The sequence below is a fragment of the Marmota monax genome, unplaced genomic scaffold (genome assembly GCF_021218885.2).
Source record: "Marmota monax isolate L192 unplaced genomic scaffold, Marmota_monax_Labrador192_F-V1.1 WCK01_AAM20220418_F8-fsc00023, whole genome shotgun sequence".
Lineage (NCBI taxonomy): Eukaryota > Metazoa > Chordata > Mammalia > Rodentia > Sciuridae > Marmota > Marmota monax.
In genome coordinates, this window is record NW_026692907.1 from 1,511,463 (window position 1) to 1,530,435 (window position 18,973).

At 37.5% G+C, this 18,973-nt stretch overlaps 1 protein-coding gene across 9 annotated transcripts in view; it reads right to left on the minus strand.

Annotated features, from left to right (window-relative positions):
- Nucleotides 1-18,973, minus strand: part of Tut4 (terminal uridylyl transferase 4) — a 127,978-nt gene that overhangs the window by 67,853 nt on the left and 41,152 nt on the right. For all 9 annotated transcript variants that reach the window (XM_046451161.2, XM_046451157.2, XM_046451160.2 and 6 more), the window contains 3 exons: nt 14,467-14,630; nt 4,096-4,212; nt 1,127-1,304 (listed from right to left, as the gene is read on the minus strand). In XM_046451161.2, the coding sequence (XP_046307117.1) occupies nt 1,127-1,304; nt 4,096-4,212; nt 14,467-14,630 (459 nt within the window). The remainder of the gene's footprint in view (nt 1-1,126; nt 1,305-4,095; nt 4,213-14,466; nt 14,631-18,973) is intronic.

An 18,973-nucleotide genomic window follows, 5' to 3' on the forward strand; every position in this document is an offset into this window, starting at 1 on the left:
TATATAAATATAAGAGATAGTACTTTGGGGAAATGATCATAGGCATCTAGTGCAAATGCTTTTTAAAAATACAAAGTGAAATCAAGTTAACTGATGTTACAAATCTAAAACAAAACATTTCGTAGCCCTCAAGAGTTCACAGAACAAAATAAATAGAAACATCAGGATCTACACTACCCATACACATCTTCCTCAGACTATCAAAAATTTTAAAAATACTATTACCAAGGTATATTTTTAAAGGCTCTCACCAGAAAGTAAGTTGAAAATACTATGCATGGTTGATACTGATTAGACAGGTGGTTTTGTTTTTTAAAAGTTTAAGTTTATACTCAGTTGTATATATAAAAGTCTACTTTTCAAAACTTGCAGAATGTCAGAAAGTCATCCAAGTCATTAAAATCATTAAAAATTCATTTCCATTATCAAAATATTGAATTATTTTTATACATAATTTCAATTAGGATTAAATGAATTATTTATGACAAAAGACAGAAGGAAATAAAATTTTTCCATTTTCAATTTTAATTTGCTATTATTTCTTATGAATCTCACAATGGATCTATATAATTTATCAAATATCCAAAAGACCTTTGATGTTAAGAAATGAGTCTTTATTTACAATATACACTTACTTAAACCATAAGATAATGTAAAAAAAAAAAAATGACATGGGTTTAGCAAATAGTCCACAGATAAATACACCTGACCTGATACCCATCTTGCACCAAAAAATAATCTTTATCTGAAGTTTTTCCTTAATTTTTTTCCTACCATCAGTCAATAGGAATTTTATTAAGTGACAATAATATTTACATTGGAAATAATACAACTTTTTAAAAAGTCCATTCATAAAAAATAATACTGGGAAACTAACATGAAATATGTGATCACTAAGAAATTATCAATATTTGGCATTTTAAAATAATTTTTCTTATTATAAAATTATGCTGTACTATAATTCTCAATTTTCCTTTTCTGAAATATCTTCTTCACCAAAGTTATTCATAAAATAATCAAAGTCATGTGCTTTTAAGAAGGAAAAATAAAATCATAAATTTACCTTAGTTCAAGAGGAAGTACATTATTTTGTGATTTTTTAAAATTAAATATAAAAAGTTTGTACCTGGTAAAAATGTTGTTATAACCTTTGACATTTCCTCCACAATTTCCTGACGGACTCGGAGGTCATCATCTGTTATTCCTTGTTCTTTTGCTAATTCAACAACTGCAATACTTAAAGCAGCCAAGTGGGCAGGGGAAGGAGGTGGCAGAGAACGAAGCTCACTTTCTTCCTGTTTTTCCTATTAATGTAACATTTCACAACAATAATATAAAAAGTTTCTATTTTAATGTCCTTATATTTAGGAAGGAAGGAAAGAAGTAATAATAAAATATTCACCTTCTATGCATTAGATATACAGAAGTAAACAAAAGGGACAGATACTTCTGTTGTTGTGAGGCAAAATACAAAGAATGAGAGATGCGGTAGGAAGATTACTTTTAATTTTTTAAAATTTGTTCTATTGTACTATTTACATAAATTCTCAAATTCATATCAAAGTCAACATAAGTTAAACAGCTGATGATTTTGTTGTAGCAAAAAGACTATCTTAAGATATAGCAGATCTTCAATCATAACTAATCAACATAGATGCAATAATACTTCTCTGTCGATGCTATGAATGAAACCTATGCTACTTCCTTTAGGATATTCCATCAAATATTCTCACTGATATACTCATGTCAACGATTATCCTTATATTCTCCTGATATACTTACATTCTAGCTAAGAGGAAAAGATAATAGACAAATAGATATCATGTCAAGTAGAAATAAAAAGAAAAAAGTATAAGAAAAAATAAAACAGGGTGTGAGGCTACAGAATAATGGCAAGGGGGCATTGTTTTCGAACCATGTGGATAAAGAAGGCCATTTTGAACACATACACTTAGAGACCTGAATGCAGTGAAAGAGTGAGACATTTAAGTTTCTGGGGGGAGAGTACTCCATATAGTGAAAATAGCATCTGAGGTAAGAAAGTCCCTAATCCTATTTGAAAAGATCAAGATGAGGGTTGAGGGTGTGCTCAGTAGTGGATTCCTGATGAATTTCAGAAAGAATTAGTTAGGCTAGGAAAACTTGTCCAAGAGGCAAAAGTCTCTTATTTAGTCTCTCATTTCCAATCTTTAGGCTTCATCCCATTCTCCATATTGGTACAATTTATTCTCCTGTTTAAAAACTTCAATAAATCCTCAACAAAATACTTGTAAATCAAATTTACCAGCATATTAAAAGAACTATACAAACCAGGAGTGATAGTGCATGCTAGTAATATCAGTGATTCGGGAAGCTGAGGCAGAAGGATCTCAAGTTTGAGGTCAGCCTCAGCAAATTCAGCAAGGGCATAAGCAATTTAGTGAGACCCTGTCTCAAAATTTAAAAAAAAAAGGGCGGTGGGGGGGGTGCACTGGAGATGTGCTCAGTGGTAAAACAAACTTGGGTTCTTTATCTTTATTGGTCATTAGTATCAAAACACAAACAAACATTGCCCTATTTATTTGTTTTATTTAGCAGTACTGGGGAATAAACTCAGAAGCAACTCTACCACTTAGCTACATTCTTAGTTATTTTTATTTTGAGACAGGGTCTCCTTATTGACCAGGTTGGCCTCAAATTTGTGATCCTCTTGCCTTAGCTTCCAGAGCAGCTGGATTATAGGTTTGCGGAATGCACCACTGCACCCAGCTGGCTCATTCTTCTTCTCCTTCTTCCTCCTTTTTTTTTTTTCAATAAAAAATGTAATGAGCAGCTACTGTGTGCCCAACACTATCAGAAATAATTCAAATATAAAAAATAAATAAAAAACTAAATCTGCTCAATTTGACTATTAGATATGTTAATCTAAAAGGGAAGGTAGGCAGACAATCAGAATATAGTATATTAGGTTTTCTGATCAAGGTGTGCAACAACTGCTTGAGAACAGAGGGAAGGAGTAAGAAGATTCCTGAACTGAGACTTAGAAATGAGAGGTTATACAGTATTAGTGTTACAACTTTAAAAAGAAAAATTAAAAAACTAATATTCTAATATATTTTAAAAATCATTCTACTTCTATCTGTATCTATGAGATATTTAATAAAAATAACTAAAAAATTACAAATTCCCAAAGTCAAAAGTTTAGAAAGTCTTGCATGATCTGCACTTCTCTAGTTTCATGTCATACTCTATTCAGTAGTTCTTTGCTCCCATCTTATAGATTCTTTCACAGTTTTTCACCTATAGACCTTTATTCATACTATTTTATGTAAAATTCTCCCCACCTTTTTTCACTTTAAAATACTAGTTTATGGGGCTGGGGTTGTGGCTCAGTGGTAGAGTGCTCACACAGCACACGTGAAGCCCTGAGTTCGATCCTTAGCACCACATAAAAATAAACAAACAGGGCTGGGGTTGTGACTCAGCAGAAGAGCGCTTGCCTAGCACGTGCGAGGCCCTGGGTTCGATCCTCAGCACCACATAAATATAAAACAAAATAAAGGTATTGTGTACAACTAAAAAATAAATATAATAAATAAATAAACAAACAAAATAAAAGTATTGTGCAAAACTACAACTAAAAAAAAAACTACTAGTTTATGGTTCAACTCAAATGTCAATTTCTCAGCGATACCTTCCCTATTCTACATCAAGTAAAATATCTTTGCACATTTCCTTACCCCCATCTTTTAATAAGACTCATTACACTTAAACCCTTATTCACCAGTTTTTAGAAACAGTAAAGACAGGAACTGTAATTATCATATTCATTAATGCCGAGATCTAGTACTCAATAAATATCAAATAGAGTGACAAATTTTACTAGACAGATATAAACTTAGGAACTGACATTCAACATTTTTCAGGATAAACAAACTGGTCTTGAAAAGCTAATGACCAATAAAGATAAAGAAGGCAATCACAACTCTCAAGGCTATCATATCAGTTACTAAAGTAAAACTGGAAAATACCTCATTTTTAGGTTCATAAATAAAAAACACTTAATATAGAGTTTTACCATTTAAAAACAAATATAGTTTTTTTAAAAGAACTTACCAAAATATTTTTTTTATGTCGTTTCTCTTTTATATGTTTATGAGCTCCTTGGATGTTTTCAATGTGAATCAAGCAAAGTTTGCACAGGTATCGGCAATTGGTATACTCTGGTGATCGCTGAAGAGACAAGTTTTTTAAAAATGCTTTTTTTTTTTTAATTTTTTTTTTTTCAAAAAACAAAGAAGTAAAGTATTGACCATATAAATGAATATAACAATTCCATGACAGACAGACAAAAGCAATAAGGAATAGTTTTTAATAAACAAATCAGTACTTATACATCCAAGTACTTTTCCAGGTAGTCACTGTAAGGTCCTTGCTTAGCATCTGGACGGCCATCTTAAGTGACAGTCAACATTTTAAGAAAAATTTCACTTTCCCACCCAAAGTTGTTTCTGATAAAGGCTCATCACTCCCTCATACCAACCAATCCTTCACCACCCACATTCTCTCCCACCCAAGGGCATATCCCCACTCCCACCCCACCCCCCACATTCCGACCACCTCTAATTCCTGAGGCTGTCCCATAAAAGTCCCAAACCCCAAGTCTGTTTTGCCTCTCTCCGTCTATGGAGAGATGGGCCTTTATTTGCCAGCTCTGACAAATAAACTCTCATGTGTATCTCTGCCTAGTCTCCATCTTTCATTTCTCGGCTTGCCTATCTCCATTCCTTGCTTTCCTTTCATTGGTGCCAAAACCTAGGATTGGGTTCCCTGGTGTGCCTGCTCCCCTCTTTGAGGGTCACTGAGCAACCCCAGGGCAGATCCAAATTTCATCGTGGGACCAGGCTCCCCATTCTGCCAAATACCCTCTCTGTACCCACCACCAGACATTCCAGGTAAGACCCCTGTCTCCATTCCACCTAAACAACCTGTGGGTCCCAGGAAGTGACCATTGATCATCTGGCACTCCCAGGGTTACCATGTGATCCGGGGCACTCCCAGCCACAGCTTTCACAACTACAGCGGATCCCTACTGTCAACGGGGTCTATAGGTGGTCTTTTATTTGGGTCCTGAGCTTTGAGAAAAACCACTCAGGGTGACTGGGAGTTGTTCCTGGTGAGACCTCCCAGCCTTGGGTTAATCGCTACAGCTTCTGTCCCTATGTAGTTCTGGCCAAGCACCCAAGTGCCTCTACAGGCCCCAACGCTTACCCAGCAGTGGTGAAGACCCCCTGAGTCCACCATCCTCTCGACTGGGTGATACCAGAGACTGGGGACGTTCTACCTCTAAACTCACCTCTTACATCTCACCATGGGTGGCTCCTCATCCATTCCCTCCCATACGCCTCTAGGCTATGGCTAGAGGCTAACCTAGGCTCTCTCTTTCTCTCTCTCATCCCGGACCTAAAACCCCCAAAACTTATCCATTTGTGCAATCACATCTGGCTTCAATATCCTTTGGACTCTAAATGGCTGCTTAACTGCACTCTAGATCCCAATATCAGGGATCTTCTCATCTGTTATGTTCAGGAAAATGGAAAGAGATATCATATGTTCAGGCTTTCTCCTCTCTACGTCCTAAGCCCTCTCTCTGCAACTCTTGCTCTCCTGCACAAATCCTCTTAACTCTTACCTCCCCTACGCATGCTTCCAAAGGGACAGAAAATCCTACTCCTCTTCCTTCAACCCAGTGGATGAACACCCACCATACCACAATTCTCTTTCTGATGAAGCCACTGCAACAACTATCCCCTCAGCTCCTCTGCCCTTCTCTCCTCCTGCTTACAGGCTGCCACTGCCCAGCCCCACCTGTGTGTCCTCTACTCGAGGTGGCTGGGGTAGATGGTGTAATCTGGGTTCATGTGCCTTTCTCTTTGTCAGAACTTTCACAGAAAAGCCGCTTGGGTTCTATACGTCAAGCCCCACTACATATATCAAAGAGTTTCATTATCTGACTCAATCATATGATTTTACCTTTCATGATGTCCATATGATCTTGTCTAACACCCTCCTGCCTGAGGAGCGCAGGTGAGTTTGGGAGCTAGAACTCATGTTGAAGAGGTACACCAGATCTCCCCTACCCATCTGATTGGCACTTATGCGGTCCCTGATCAGGACCCCAATTGGGATTATAATTCACCTGGAGGAGTAACTTGTAAAAACCAATTCATTAGTTGTCTTAAGGGAGGACTTAGAAAGGCAGCCCATAAGACTATCAATTATGAAAAGCTCCAGGAAGTCATCCAAGATAAAAATGAAAGCCCTTCAGCATTTTTAGACCACATGACCAAGGCTTTATTACAATATACTAATGTGAACACTGAGACTCCAGATGGGAGTACTAATGACCTACTACTTCTCACAGAGTTTCCCCGATATTAAGGCCAAACTAAGGTGCCTCAAGAGGGGGCTCCTAACTCCTCAAGCTGAGGTTCTAGGAGTGTCTTTAAGGTGTATAATAATGGGAGAGATGAGAAGGCCCAGAAGCAGAAATGCCAGATGCTTGCTCAAGCCATCCATCTGGCCTCAGCATCTGTCCCTGGTTCCACTGGCCCATGGAAGGGTCCCTCAGGACCACTTGGACCCTGTTTTAAATGTGGTCAGATGGGTCACTGGGCTCATACATGTCCCAGGCCTCACAAGCCTCGGGGGCTGTCTAAATGCCATCAGGAGGGACACTAGGCCGTTGACTATCCCTGAGCTCATAGAGGGCCCCAGCCATCCAGCCCTTCTGGTTTCCCTTTCCAACTCTTAGGACTGGCTGCAGAGGACTGACAAGGCCCAGGTCCCCATCACCTGACCACTACCATCACTCCATGGGAACCCACAGTAACTATGTGTATTTTAGGTAGGCCTGTCTTCTTCCTCCTAGACACCTGGGCTATATATTCAGTCTTCTAGGAGTTTTGGAAACCTACTACAAACCCTTACAGACACCTAGCCTTGTTTACGCTTTGGGCTCTCTAATTTTTACCCACTCCTTTTCAGTCATTCCACAGTGCTCTGTTCCTCTTATGGGAAGGGACATCCTCACAGAGTTAGGGGCTATGCTTTCCTTCTCCCCTCATATATCCTTCCATCCAGACTCGCTTGCCACTCCCCTGATCCTCACCCTTACCTTAAGACCATCCCCTATTCCTTCTGCCAGTGCCTTCCCATTACTCACTTCCGAGGTGGACCCTACTGTCTGGGATGTTTCAAGTCCTTCTATCGCCTCACAACACGAGCCCATTCACATCCATCTCAAAAAACCCCTCCATTTTATGGCCCAATCAAAATACCTGCCCTCCCTACTTGCTGCTGCTGTCCCTCTTTTTTTGCAGAGCAGCCTTGTCAGGCTCCTGACAATAAACCTGCTTCTTATCCCAGGTGTGTGTGTGATTATTCCTTCGATACTTCTCTTTCATTGATGCCAGTGACTTGGTCACATTCTCCCATGAGTTTTGCTCTCCCCTCAGGGAATCTGTGCTGCTTTGGGATCCTGGCCTGAGGACCCAGCACAATTACCACACACCTTCTTCCATTCACTTAGTGCTCTTTTTCTTCATCTACACTCCATCCTCATTTGGGTGACTTCACTCTTCCCCTCCCCTCCTCCTTACAAGTCTACTATCTAGAGATGCCAGTAACAAGTCTCCTCGCTAGAACTTAGATCTTGGCCAGGCACCAAGATTCTCGCCCATCCCTTCCCCTTGGCAACTTCACACCAACTCACCATGGAGAATTTCCAATCCCTTCCCCTTGTGAGTTCACTCTTGGGTCTTGGTTCTCAGCTCCTCAGCAAGGCTCACGAAAGCCCTGGCCAGGCAACCAAGACTCCTCTCCCTTCTCTCAGTTCCAGACTCCAACTTGCCATGTGGAACTCCAAATCCCATCTGACTCACCTCTCGGCTGCCTCACCTCTCGGCTGCCTCCTCGCCATACTTAGCCCTACTCCTTTGGCTCCTGATCTAAAGGCCCATCGACCAATTCAACATTCCAATCTTCATAACTTCTGCGAGCACTCAGGAAAATGGAAGAAAATCTCTATGTGCAGGCTTTCTCTTTTCTCCATTCTATACCTTCCCTTTGCTCCTCTTGCTCCCCTGCCCAGCTTCTACTTGCCACTTAAGCTCTAGATTCCTGCAGAGACCCTACTTCTAGACAAACAAGGGACACAGAACTCTCCTACATTATAAAGCCATAGGCAGCAAACTCCCTGGCCAAGGCCACATTGAAGCTAACATTGAAATACAAAGGACAGACTCAGTAGGCTTGATAAGAGGCCTAAGGAAAAAAAAAGGGGGGGCGAAAAAGTGTCAATTTAACTTTTCTCTTGGCTACAACACAGAAGAACGACTTCAAAACTTTCTATCTCCCAGATCTCACACGCCCATTTTACCTTTACACAGCTGAAAAGCAGGGATTTGCTCTAAGGGTCCTTAGACACATGCTAGGTCTAACCTTTGCCCCTGTGGCTTATCTACTGAAGGGTCTTGACCCTACTGTTCAGGAATGGGGCCCTTGCCTAGGAAGAACATTGTCCGCAGCCTTTCTACTCATTAATGAGTCAAAGAAACTCACCTTTGGGGACCCACTCACCATACCGGCTCCCCATCATCTAAAGGAACTCCTCACCTACAAGGGCTTACATTCCTTACTCCCCACTCCCCCGTCATCTTTTGCTCTACAGGTTTCCCTGATGGAAGATCCCAGTTTTACTTTCCACACATACTCTCCTCCCTGCTCCTCAGGATTCTTCCTCCTCTTCTCCTCTTACCTATTCATGCATTGAAACTGGAGGAGTTTCTTTCACATCCCTCCCACATACAGGAAGGCTCCTTGCTCCAGGCAACATACACATAGTTCACAGATGGCTCTCCTTCCTTCAGGAGGGAGTTGGTCGGGCAGGGTATGCTACAGTCTCCATAACCTTGGTTGTGGAAGCAGCTCCCCTCCCCAGTAATGCATCCAATAAGCAAGCTGAACTTGTTGCCCTTATCAGAGCCTTCACTTTGGCAAAGGGAGCCTCCCTCAATGTCTACAATGACTCTAAATACACTTTCCACATACTTCTCTCCCACTCTGCTATTTGGATGGTGCACAGATTTTTTACCACCAAGGGAACGTCAGTAAAAAATTACTAATGCCCCCTTTATCTCTGGTCTCCTTCAGGCCTCAAGGCTTCCCACTACAACTGGAACTGAAGGATGGCAGCTAAGTAACCCTCTTCTCCAGTGGGCACTTCCTTTCCTGACCTCTCTCCTTGTCACAGGCCTTTTGCTAATGCTTGCCCCTACATCATTAGATTTATTCAAGGTCAGATTCAAAGGTTCTCTAACCAAACTGTGAACCAGCTTCTGTTACAGGACTTCCAAACCCTCACCAATTTGGGTCATCCAGAGTCAGCATTACCCTGCACCTCCTGACTATCATCATTGCCTCAGTGATACCCCATGCCCCTAACAAGGGTCCAGACACTGCCTCTTCCCAGCAGGAAAAAGCTACAGAAGATTGATCTATGCCCCTGTCCCTTAAGTGGCCCAATAACAAACAAAAAAGGGGGGAATATAAGGTCCTTGCTTAGCATCTAGATGACCACCTTAAGTGACAGCGCCATTTTAAGAAAATTTCGCTTTCCTGCCCTTTCTGAGAAAGGCTCACCACCCCCTCATACCAACCCCACCTTTAACCACCGCATTAGGACTCACCTAGCTCTAATCCCTGAGTCTGCCCCATAAAAGTCCCAAACCCCAAGCCTGTTTTGCCTCTCTCCATCTATGGAGAGATGTGCCTTTATTTGTCATCTGTGACAAATAAACTCTCATATGTATCTCTGCCTGCTCTCCATCTTTCATTCCTTGCTCGCTTGTCTCCCCGTTCTTCGCTTTCCTTTCAGCATCACATTTTATATACAAATTTTAAACAACATTATAATAATGCTAAATGTATTTACTACTCATCCAATATCATCTTTAGGTCCTAATGTAAGATAAGAAAGGTAATCTTGCTACTTACTTAGTCTTATTCCAATGCTGTCCTCATTGTCCTGATTTCACACTTTTAGTCTGTCTGTCTATCTATCTATCTATTTATTTATGGTATTGGGGATTGAACCCAGAGGCGATTTACCACTAAGCTATAACCCCAGTCCTTTTTATTTTATTTTTTAATTTTGAGACAGGGTCTTACCAAATCGCTCAAAGCCTTACTAAGTGACTGAGGCCGATCTTAAACCTGCAAACCTCCTGCCTTAGCCTCCCACATTGGTGAAATTACTTGGTACCATTGCACTCAGTTTATCTTTTATTCTTTATGATTACAAAAAAAATAAAATAAAATCTACCATCATTAGGGAATTTCAAAGGAACAGATCACACATATGCAAGACAATTTCAAAAGGTGAGTTCTAAGAAAACATTCCAATCAACCACAATATCATAGGAATAAATGGATAACCTTGTAAGGTAACAACTTTGAAGAAAACAACAATTTGACATAGTAAAGTATCAGTCACAGTGAGATAGGGAACAGGGGGAGCAGGTGAGGTCAGGCAGCTCACACCAGCAATTCCTGAGCTACTCTTGCTAAATCAGACATCCTGCCAGTATCTGATTAGACCAAACAACTTTCTACCTAACTACAAGATGACTGTGCTCTCAGGTCAGTAAAATTGAGCAGGGTTCCTGAAGAACCTTCCAATTCAAGGAAATCCTATGAATATTTATCCCTCCTACACAAACTCATCCCCTAGACAATATTAACAGGAAACCAAGCAGTTAAGCACAGAGCTCAACCTTAGAGCATGTCTGCCCTCAGCCCTTGAATGTGACTTCTGCTTTACAATGAACTTTTCTCTCTGCCACTGAAACATCCTTTTTTTTTTTTTTTTTTGGTACCAGGGAATGGACCCAGGGACACTTAACCACTGAGTCACATTCTCAGCCCTTTTTGTGTTTGAGACAGGCTCTCCCTAAGTTGCTTGGGCCTCACTGAGTTGCTGAAGCTGGCTTTGTACTTGGGATCCTTCTGCCTCAGCCTCCTGGTCACTGGGATTTGGGACACTATGCCCAGCTTTTCTGATGCCTCTTTAGTACATGTGCTACCAAAGTGAGCACTGATTCATCTTCAAATTATTTTCTACAACATGGTCAAGAACCTGGAGAACTTGAATAGATGTCTCCCCTGTCTCTGGAGACTTCCTCAAACCCCTGAGAGTGACAATACTTTACTTATTATTTTGTATATGTATTCTCAAAATAATAATAAAACAATAATTACTGATTTCGGGCTGGGGCTGTAGCTAAGTGGCAGAGCACTTGCGTAGCATGTGTAAGGCACCGGGTTCAACCCTCATCATCACATAAAAATAAAAAATAAAATAAAGGCATTCTGTCCATACACAACTACAAAAAAAAATTTTTTTTTAAATAATTACTGATTTCCTGCCAGGTACAAGGCACTGTGCTAGGTGTTTCATATGCAATTTATCCTTTTAATTCCCCTAATAATTCAATACGATTGGTATTATTTTTATAATTTTTTTCATTATTATAATTTCTTGATTATTTGTGTTCAGCTGTGAAAACAAAAAGCTCATATAGACTACAATATTCACAAGAATACACCAATATACTGCGTAGGTGATACTGAATTTCAATTCATGCATGTCTGAATTTGAAGCCAATACTCTACTCATAAGATTGTTAAAATAAAGAGCCTAGGGATATAGCTCTGTGGCAAAGCACTTAACCAACAAGGTCCCAAGTTCAATCTCCAGCACCACAAAAAAAAAAAAAAAAAAAAAAAAGTTGCAAAATAAAAAATTACAAAAATGCAATAAATAAATGCTAAATTTTAAAACTACTCTTCTTATTATTATTATTCTTCTTCTCTCTCTCTCTCTTTCTTTCTTTCTTTCTTTCTTTCTTATCAATGGACCTTTATTTTATTTTATTTATTTATATGTGGTGCTGAGAATCAAACCCAGTGCCTCACACTTACTAGGCAAGTGCTCCACCACTGAGCTATAACCCCAGCCCTTGAAACACTGTTTCTAATGCCTTACACTGAAACTTCAGCAATGTTCAGTTTTTATTTCAGGTTGATCTTTAATATTCAATTCACTGAAGCTTCTGACAAAAAGATTCTCTCACTTTATTCTGATTTTCTTAATCTCAGATGATATCTTAACTGACATTGAATCTTTATCACTACAGCCTGCTTCTATCTCCTTATTTACTAAATAATAAAAATTACCCTGCCTGGTAAAATAATTCAGTTTACAAGGAGCTAATCTTTATTTGGTGCTTACAAACTACCAGATCTTGTGCCAAGAATTAACTTGTATTGTCTTACTTAATCCTCATAATTAGTTCCATGAGCTAGGTATTATTTTTATCAATCTCTAATGAAAAAAAAAGAGATTTAAAAGGCTACATAACATAGCCAATGTTATCCACCCAGTAAGTGGCAAAACTAGAATCAGCGATTCCAAATTCCATGCACTTGACTACTATATATACTCCCTCTAATTATGAACAAACTGCTATGTGCAAGGTATTGTTATAGACAAAAATTAAATAAGACAAAAATGCTTTCATCATCATAATGTTTCTAGTTTCAAAGAAGAGATATATGAAAACTGTTCAAATATCTCCCTTTTTTATAGTTACAAAACTTTATTTTACCATAAACTAACCTTTTTTCAACTTTCTGTAGACAAGCTAGAATACAGATTTCTGAGCGTGAAGATTCAAAGTATTTCTAAGTCAGTACTTAGTATTCACTTATAGGGAAATCTGCCCACTTAATCTAATGGTTTGGATTTATGTCTTCTTTGGTACAAGGAAAAATCTATATATTTATTTTTAAATTAATCTATGGGTACACTGAGCACCAAAGGACCTGATGAAATGAAATGAACTTAAGGATAACATTCTTAATGAGTATACAAAATTGGTAAAAAAAAAATGCCAAGGACACTGACTCAAGTCAATCACTCTTTTGTCTATGATCCCTTTTCAAATCATATTACTACTATTGTGTGCTTACTTGTTTTAGTCTCTATCTAGTGAACTCTTAGAAAAGCAGTGTCATTTTTTTTGAAAAATTTTTTGTTTTTAAAAATGTCAGGCTTGCCTGGATTTAACTATCACCAGCTGATGACACAGGAAAGGCACTCAATTTTATCTTGACAATGGACATATCCAGAAATAACTACTAATTTCAGGCTTAGAAAGTTGGAAGACTAAGTAATGATAGAACTGCAAATTGCAAATAAGACTTTATTCTAATTAGAATACTTTGACACTAGCTACATATTATGAGCTTATATTATACCTTATGAGTCTCCATTCCTTTTTATTTTTTAAAATTTTTTTAGTTGTAGATGGACACAATACCTTTATTTTATTTATTTTTATGTGGTGCTGAGGATTGAACCCAATTCCTCACACATGCTAGCACTTCTACGCAAGTGCTCTATAACCACAGACTGAGCCTCCATTCTTTGACATTCCTTTTTCTTTTCATGAGTTGATACTCTACCCTAAGTTCTATTAGTAACCAGAATTGCATTCTTCAATCTAGATATCATCTCGTTTTTCTAAACTAAACAAAATCATATCATTTCTTTCCTTTCTTTCTTATTTTTCAAGAATGATGACCCACATTGACAATTTTTCTCCTTTAATAGTTATTAGTGTTTTCATTGTTGAAACCAGGAATTATTAATGACTAGGACAGTTCCTAGTTCTTAGTAGCTATTCAGTAAACATAGGAGAAAAAAAGGATAAGATAGAAAAGCAAGGAAAAAAGGAGAAAGTCTAGTAAGTTTTTAGTAGTATATTTTAGTTTGTTTCCATCAATCCAAACAGACTTTTAACTGCTAATGGGAAGAAACTGGGCCATTTTCACCAATACATGCCTATTGTCTAGCACAGTACCTATTTAATGAAGGAATAAATTAGAGGTCAACAAACTTATTCTATAAAGGGCCAAAGCAACATTTTGGTAAATACTTTAAGCTTTGGAAAAGAGTAAACATTTTTTTTAAAGATCATATGGTTTCATTTGGCATCTATTCAATTTACCTTTGCCATGGTAACATGAAAGCAACTACAGACAATATCTAAAAATTGAGCATAGCTATATTCCAATAACTTTGCTTATAGAAAAGGGGGCCACAATCAAAACTAAAACAAGGAAGTAGGGCACAGTGGCCAACCTCTAGGAAGAATAAATGAAGCCAGGCTCATAAACTGAGTATTTGTTAAACATAGGGAAGACAGGAAAAAAAGAGGGAGAGAAAGAAGGAAGGAAGGAAAGAAAAAGGGAAAGGAAAGATAAATGCTAGTCTGTCTTATCAATTAAAATAAAGAGAGCTATACTTAGGAAAGAAAAGCTATGAAACATATTTCCCTCCAAATAACTAAAACAGCAGCATACTTTTTCAAGTCGAAAGATGTGATCTCTTTCTAAGCGTTCTTCTGCTTGTTTCAAGCCTAGCCTCTGCTCAGGTGTCAATGTAGATTCATCTATCACAGTGGCATTTTCTAAATAGTCCATCTCTGAAGAATTTTCTTTATTAGATTCATCATTCTTCACTTTACCTATAAAAGGAAGCAATCACTTAGTTATCTCAGAAATGGTAATTTTAAAAAATATAATGAAAAACAAAGTATTCAACTTTTACACACACAGGAAAAGATGTATTTTCCTTGATCATATAAGTTGTTATATGTACATAAAACTTAAGATATGCACATAGCCTGATATGGTGCTGCAGGTCTGTAATCCCAACAACCCAGAAGGCAGGAGGAAGATCACAAGTTCAAGTCTAGCCTCAACAATTTAGCAAAACCCTCAGCAAGTTACTAAGACCCTATCTCAAAATAAAAAGCAAAAGAGCTGGGGATGTGGCTCAGTGGTAGGGTGCCCTAAATCTAATCTCTAATCCCCAGTATCCCCCTCCAAAAAAAAAAAAAGATTTATACACACACACACACAAATAAATAAATATATATATATGTGTGTGTATGTGTATATATATATGTATATATATATATGTGTGTGTGTGTGTGTATGTATATTTATATATATATATATGCATGTATACATACATACTCAGGTATGTATACATATACTATACACACGTGTATATGATATATAAATAGTATCAAAATTCATGAAGAGAAGTTAAGGGTATGGCTCTGTGGTACAGCACATGCCTAGCATGCATAAGGAGTTTATTCCCCAGTATTAAAAAAAAGGGGGGGGGGGCTGGGGATGTGGCTCAAGCGGTAGCACGCTTGCCTGGCATGCGAGCAGCCCGGGTTCGATCCTCAGCACCACATACAAACAAAGATGTTGTGTCCGCCAATAACTAAAAAAAATAAATAAATATTAAAAAATTCTCTCTCTCTCTCTTTAAAAAAAAAAAAAGAATGCCTTAAAAAAAAAAAAAAAAAAAAACACCTACTTCATGTATCAAATGCCTGACTTTTTCTTCTAAGGTATATATCTAATTGAGACTACACTACATAAAGTTAGCATAACATAACCATCTTTAAAGGGTACCTGAAGTTAATTTGATAAAAAGCTATCAAAGACCCAAAGATTTAGTCACTGAACTAAAGACACTAACAATTGAAAGAACATATATAGACCACAAACCCCAGTCTCCTAATTAGATTGCAATCTCTTGAAAGCATAGATTATGTTTTCATCTTTGCATTTCCAGTATGTAGCAATACGGATTTGGCATACAGTAAGATTCTACACCAATGTGATTTTTTTTTTTAAGGTAAGTTGACTCCTCTTTTTTCTAGTTTAAAATATATATAGTTTTGTTTTTTTGTTTGTTTTTTTTTTTTTTTTTTTTTTTGGTGGGGGTGTTGTTTGGTTTGTTTTTTGATACTGGGAATTGAACTCAGGGGCACTTTACCACTCAGCTATATACCCAGCCCTTTTCCTTTTTTTTTTTTAATATTTATTTTTTTTTATTTGTAGTTGGATACAATGCCTTTATTTTATTTATTTTTATGTGGTGCTGAGGATCAAACCCAAGGCCTTGCATGTGCTAGGCAAGCACTCTACCACTAAGCCACAACCCCCGCCCTTAGTTTTTATTTTGAGACAGGGTCTACCACGTTGCTGAGAGTCTCATTAAGTTACCTACTCTGGCCTTGAATTTGTGATCCCACTGCCTTCTGAATTGCTGAGATTACAGGTATGCACAGTGTGCACCACCATGCCCAATGTGTTTAAAATACTTAAAAGGTAGTTGGGCTGGGTGGCATAGATCTATAATCCCAGAGATTTAGGAGGCAGAAAGAAGAGGATCACAAGTTCAAGACCAGCCTGGGCAATTTAGTGAGTCCTTGTCTCAAAATAAAATACAATAAGGGCAGGGGATGTGGCTCAGTGGTAGAGAATTTGCCTTATATACACAAGGTCCTGGGTGATTCCCAGTACTTCAAGAAAGAGAAAAGATCAAATACTTGAAAGGATTTCAGGGAGTTCAGAATAAAGTTTAAATCCCATAGTACATTATGTCTAATCCCTTATCCTCATGAAGGCAGTAAACAGAACAACTATAAAACTTCAAATTATAATAAATGTTATAAAAGAATAAAGTCAAGGGACTAAGCTGAAAAACAACTTTAGATATGGGAGTCAGAAAAGGCTTCTCTGAGAAGATATCATTTAAGTCAAAACCTAAAGAAAGAGAGCTAACTTGCCTATATCTCTAACCTCATGTCCTGGCCTAACACTTTTCACTTCTTTCATACCAAATACACGTTAGTATTATTGTTGTTTCAAATCTCAATACCTTTATCTATGGTATTCCCTTCTCCATCAATGCCCTCCCATTTCAGTTAGTAATATTTACCTTTCCTTTATAAAGTAGATTCTTTGATGCTAATAGCCAGGTCTTATTTAACTTTGTACATTCAAATTTTAATACAACATCTTGACCAAAACTTACACTTTTATAAAAGTATGTTAAATAGATAAAAAATCTGGATGTATCTAAAAGCACTTCCAAAGTGCAATGCTCTCAGATAATCAAAAAATTCTCCTCTTTATCCTCAAAAGCCAACTATATGCCATCTAGAGGAACTATGATAGTCGATTCTTTTAAAAATATATATTTACTTTTTAGTTGTAATTGGACACAATATCTTTATTTTATTTTTATGTGGTGCTGAGGATCGAACCCAGGGCCTTGCACATGCTAGGCAAGCGCTCTACTGCTGAGCCACAATCCCAGCCCCAATCAATTCTATCTTTTGATAGCTCTAATTTTATAAACAAAGAAGAAATGATGTACTTCTGGATAAGGTACAATTCCTACTAAAGGGCATAGGAGTTTCCAAAATAAGAAAGCGAACTCTTACGTAACTTATAAAAAGGGCTCAAACACCCTAAGCATGGCTAGGTTAGATAAGTACTCTTAAATTATAGTGAGGGGAACACTGATGCATTGTGAACAATTTGCAATTATGTCCTAATATTTGAGGGGAAATTTAGTTTTTTAGCAACCATTTTCTTATGGAAACAAAAGAAAAGATGAAATCCTAATTTTATTTATATATTTCATTGAAAAGAAGAGTAGCAAAACACCATAATAATATAATATTCTCCTCTCTTCTCTATGTACAACTTGCCCTGTTTGACAAGGCAACTAACATTAGCAAATTCTATAAAATTATAATTTATGCCAGCATAAAGAATTAGAGAAAGACATATCTTTCTTTAAAATCAGGAAAAAAAAGAAAATTATTTAATTTTTTAGAACAACATATAAAATAAAATGGTATCAGGCAGAATGTCCCAAACTGTGTTCCACATAACACTAGTTCCATGAGATACCTTAATCAAACAAGTTGTACAGGAGTGTTCATACAGACAAAAAAGTCAGTGGTTGCCAGTGAATAGAAGGGAATACCTGTTAATGGGTATAGAGCATCTTTGGAGGGTGACGAAAACATCCAAAAATTAGTAGTGATGGCTGTGAAACTTGGTGAGTATACTAAAAATCACTGAATTCTATACTTTAAAAAGATGAATTTTATAGCATGTGAAGTATATCTCAATAAAACTACTTAAAAGATTAAAAATATGACACAGTAATAAGGACTATGAGAAAAGTTAAACATGTAAGAAGAATATGCCTTATCAGAAGTAGAGATGAGGATTACTAATGAGCAAAAGCCTCATTAAGAAAGCAAAAGTTCAGAGAATTAACCATATAGATATCTAGGGGATGACTGTTCAAGGAAGAAAAAAAAAGCAAATACAAAGGTGGACATTTGTATTCACATTTCAGGAAATACAAGAAAACCTTGCAAATAGAGCAGAAAGAGATTGAGAAGTAGATGACTAAAGGTAGAGAAGTAGGGAAGTGTCAGAGATCATATAAGGCCCTGCTACTCACTGCAAAAACATTAGCTAAATATGAGGGAACCACTGAAATACTTTAAATAGTAGTAACATGATTTGATTCATTTTAATAGGATTCTTCTGGCTATGTTAAAAACACAAAGAAGGGCGATATGAGTGAAAGTGAGGCAATAATTTAGTGTATGCTGTTCAAAAGCATGATCCTGATCAGCAGCACCAGCAGCATTAGCAGTTTGGAGCCCGCTATAAATAAAGTTTCTCGGGTTCCACACAGACTTTCTGAATCAAATCTCTGGGAATGATGCCCAGGAATTTCTATTTTTCATATGATTTCCAGGGAATTCACATGCATATCAAAGTTTGAGAACCCCAGATCAAGAACACTCTTCCCTCAAATACTCATCCGGCTCATTCACCTATTTCCTTTAGGTATGTGCTTTAATGATGCATTCTCAGTGACAATTTAAATTGAAACACCACCAGCAGCAACAATAGCATCAATTCCTATTTTTTCCTGATTTATTTTTCTCATATGACTTAGATATCT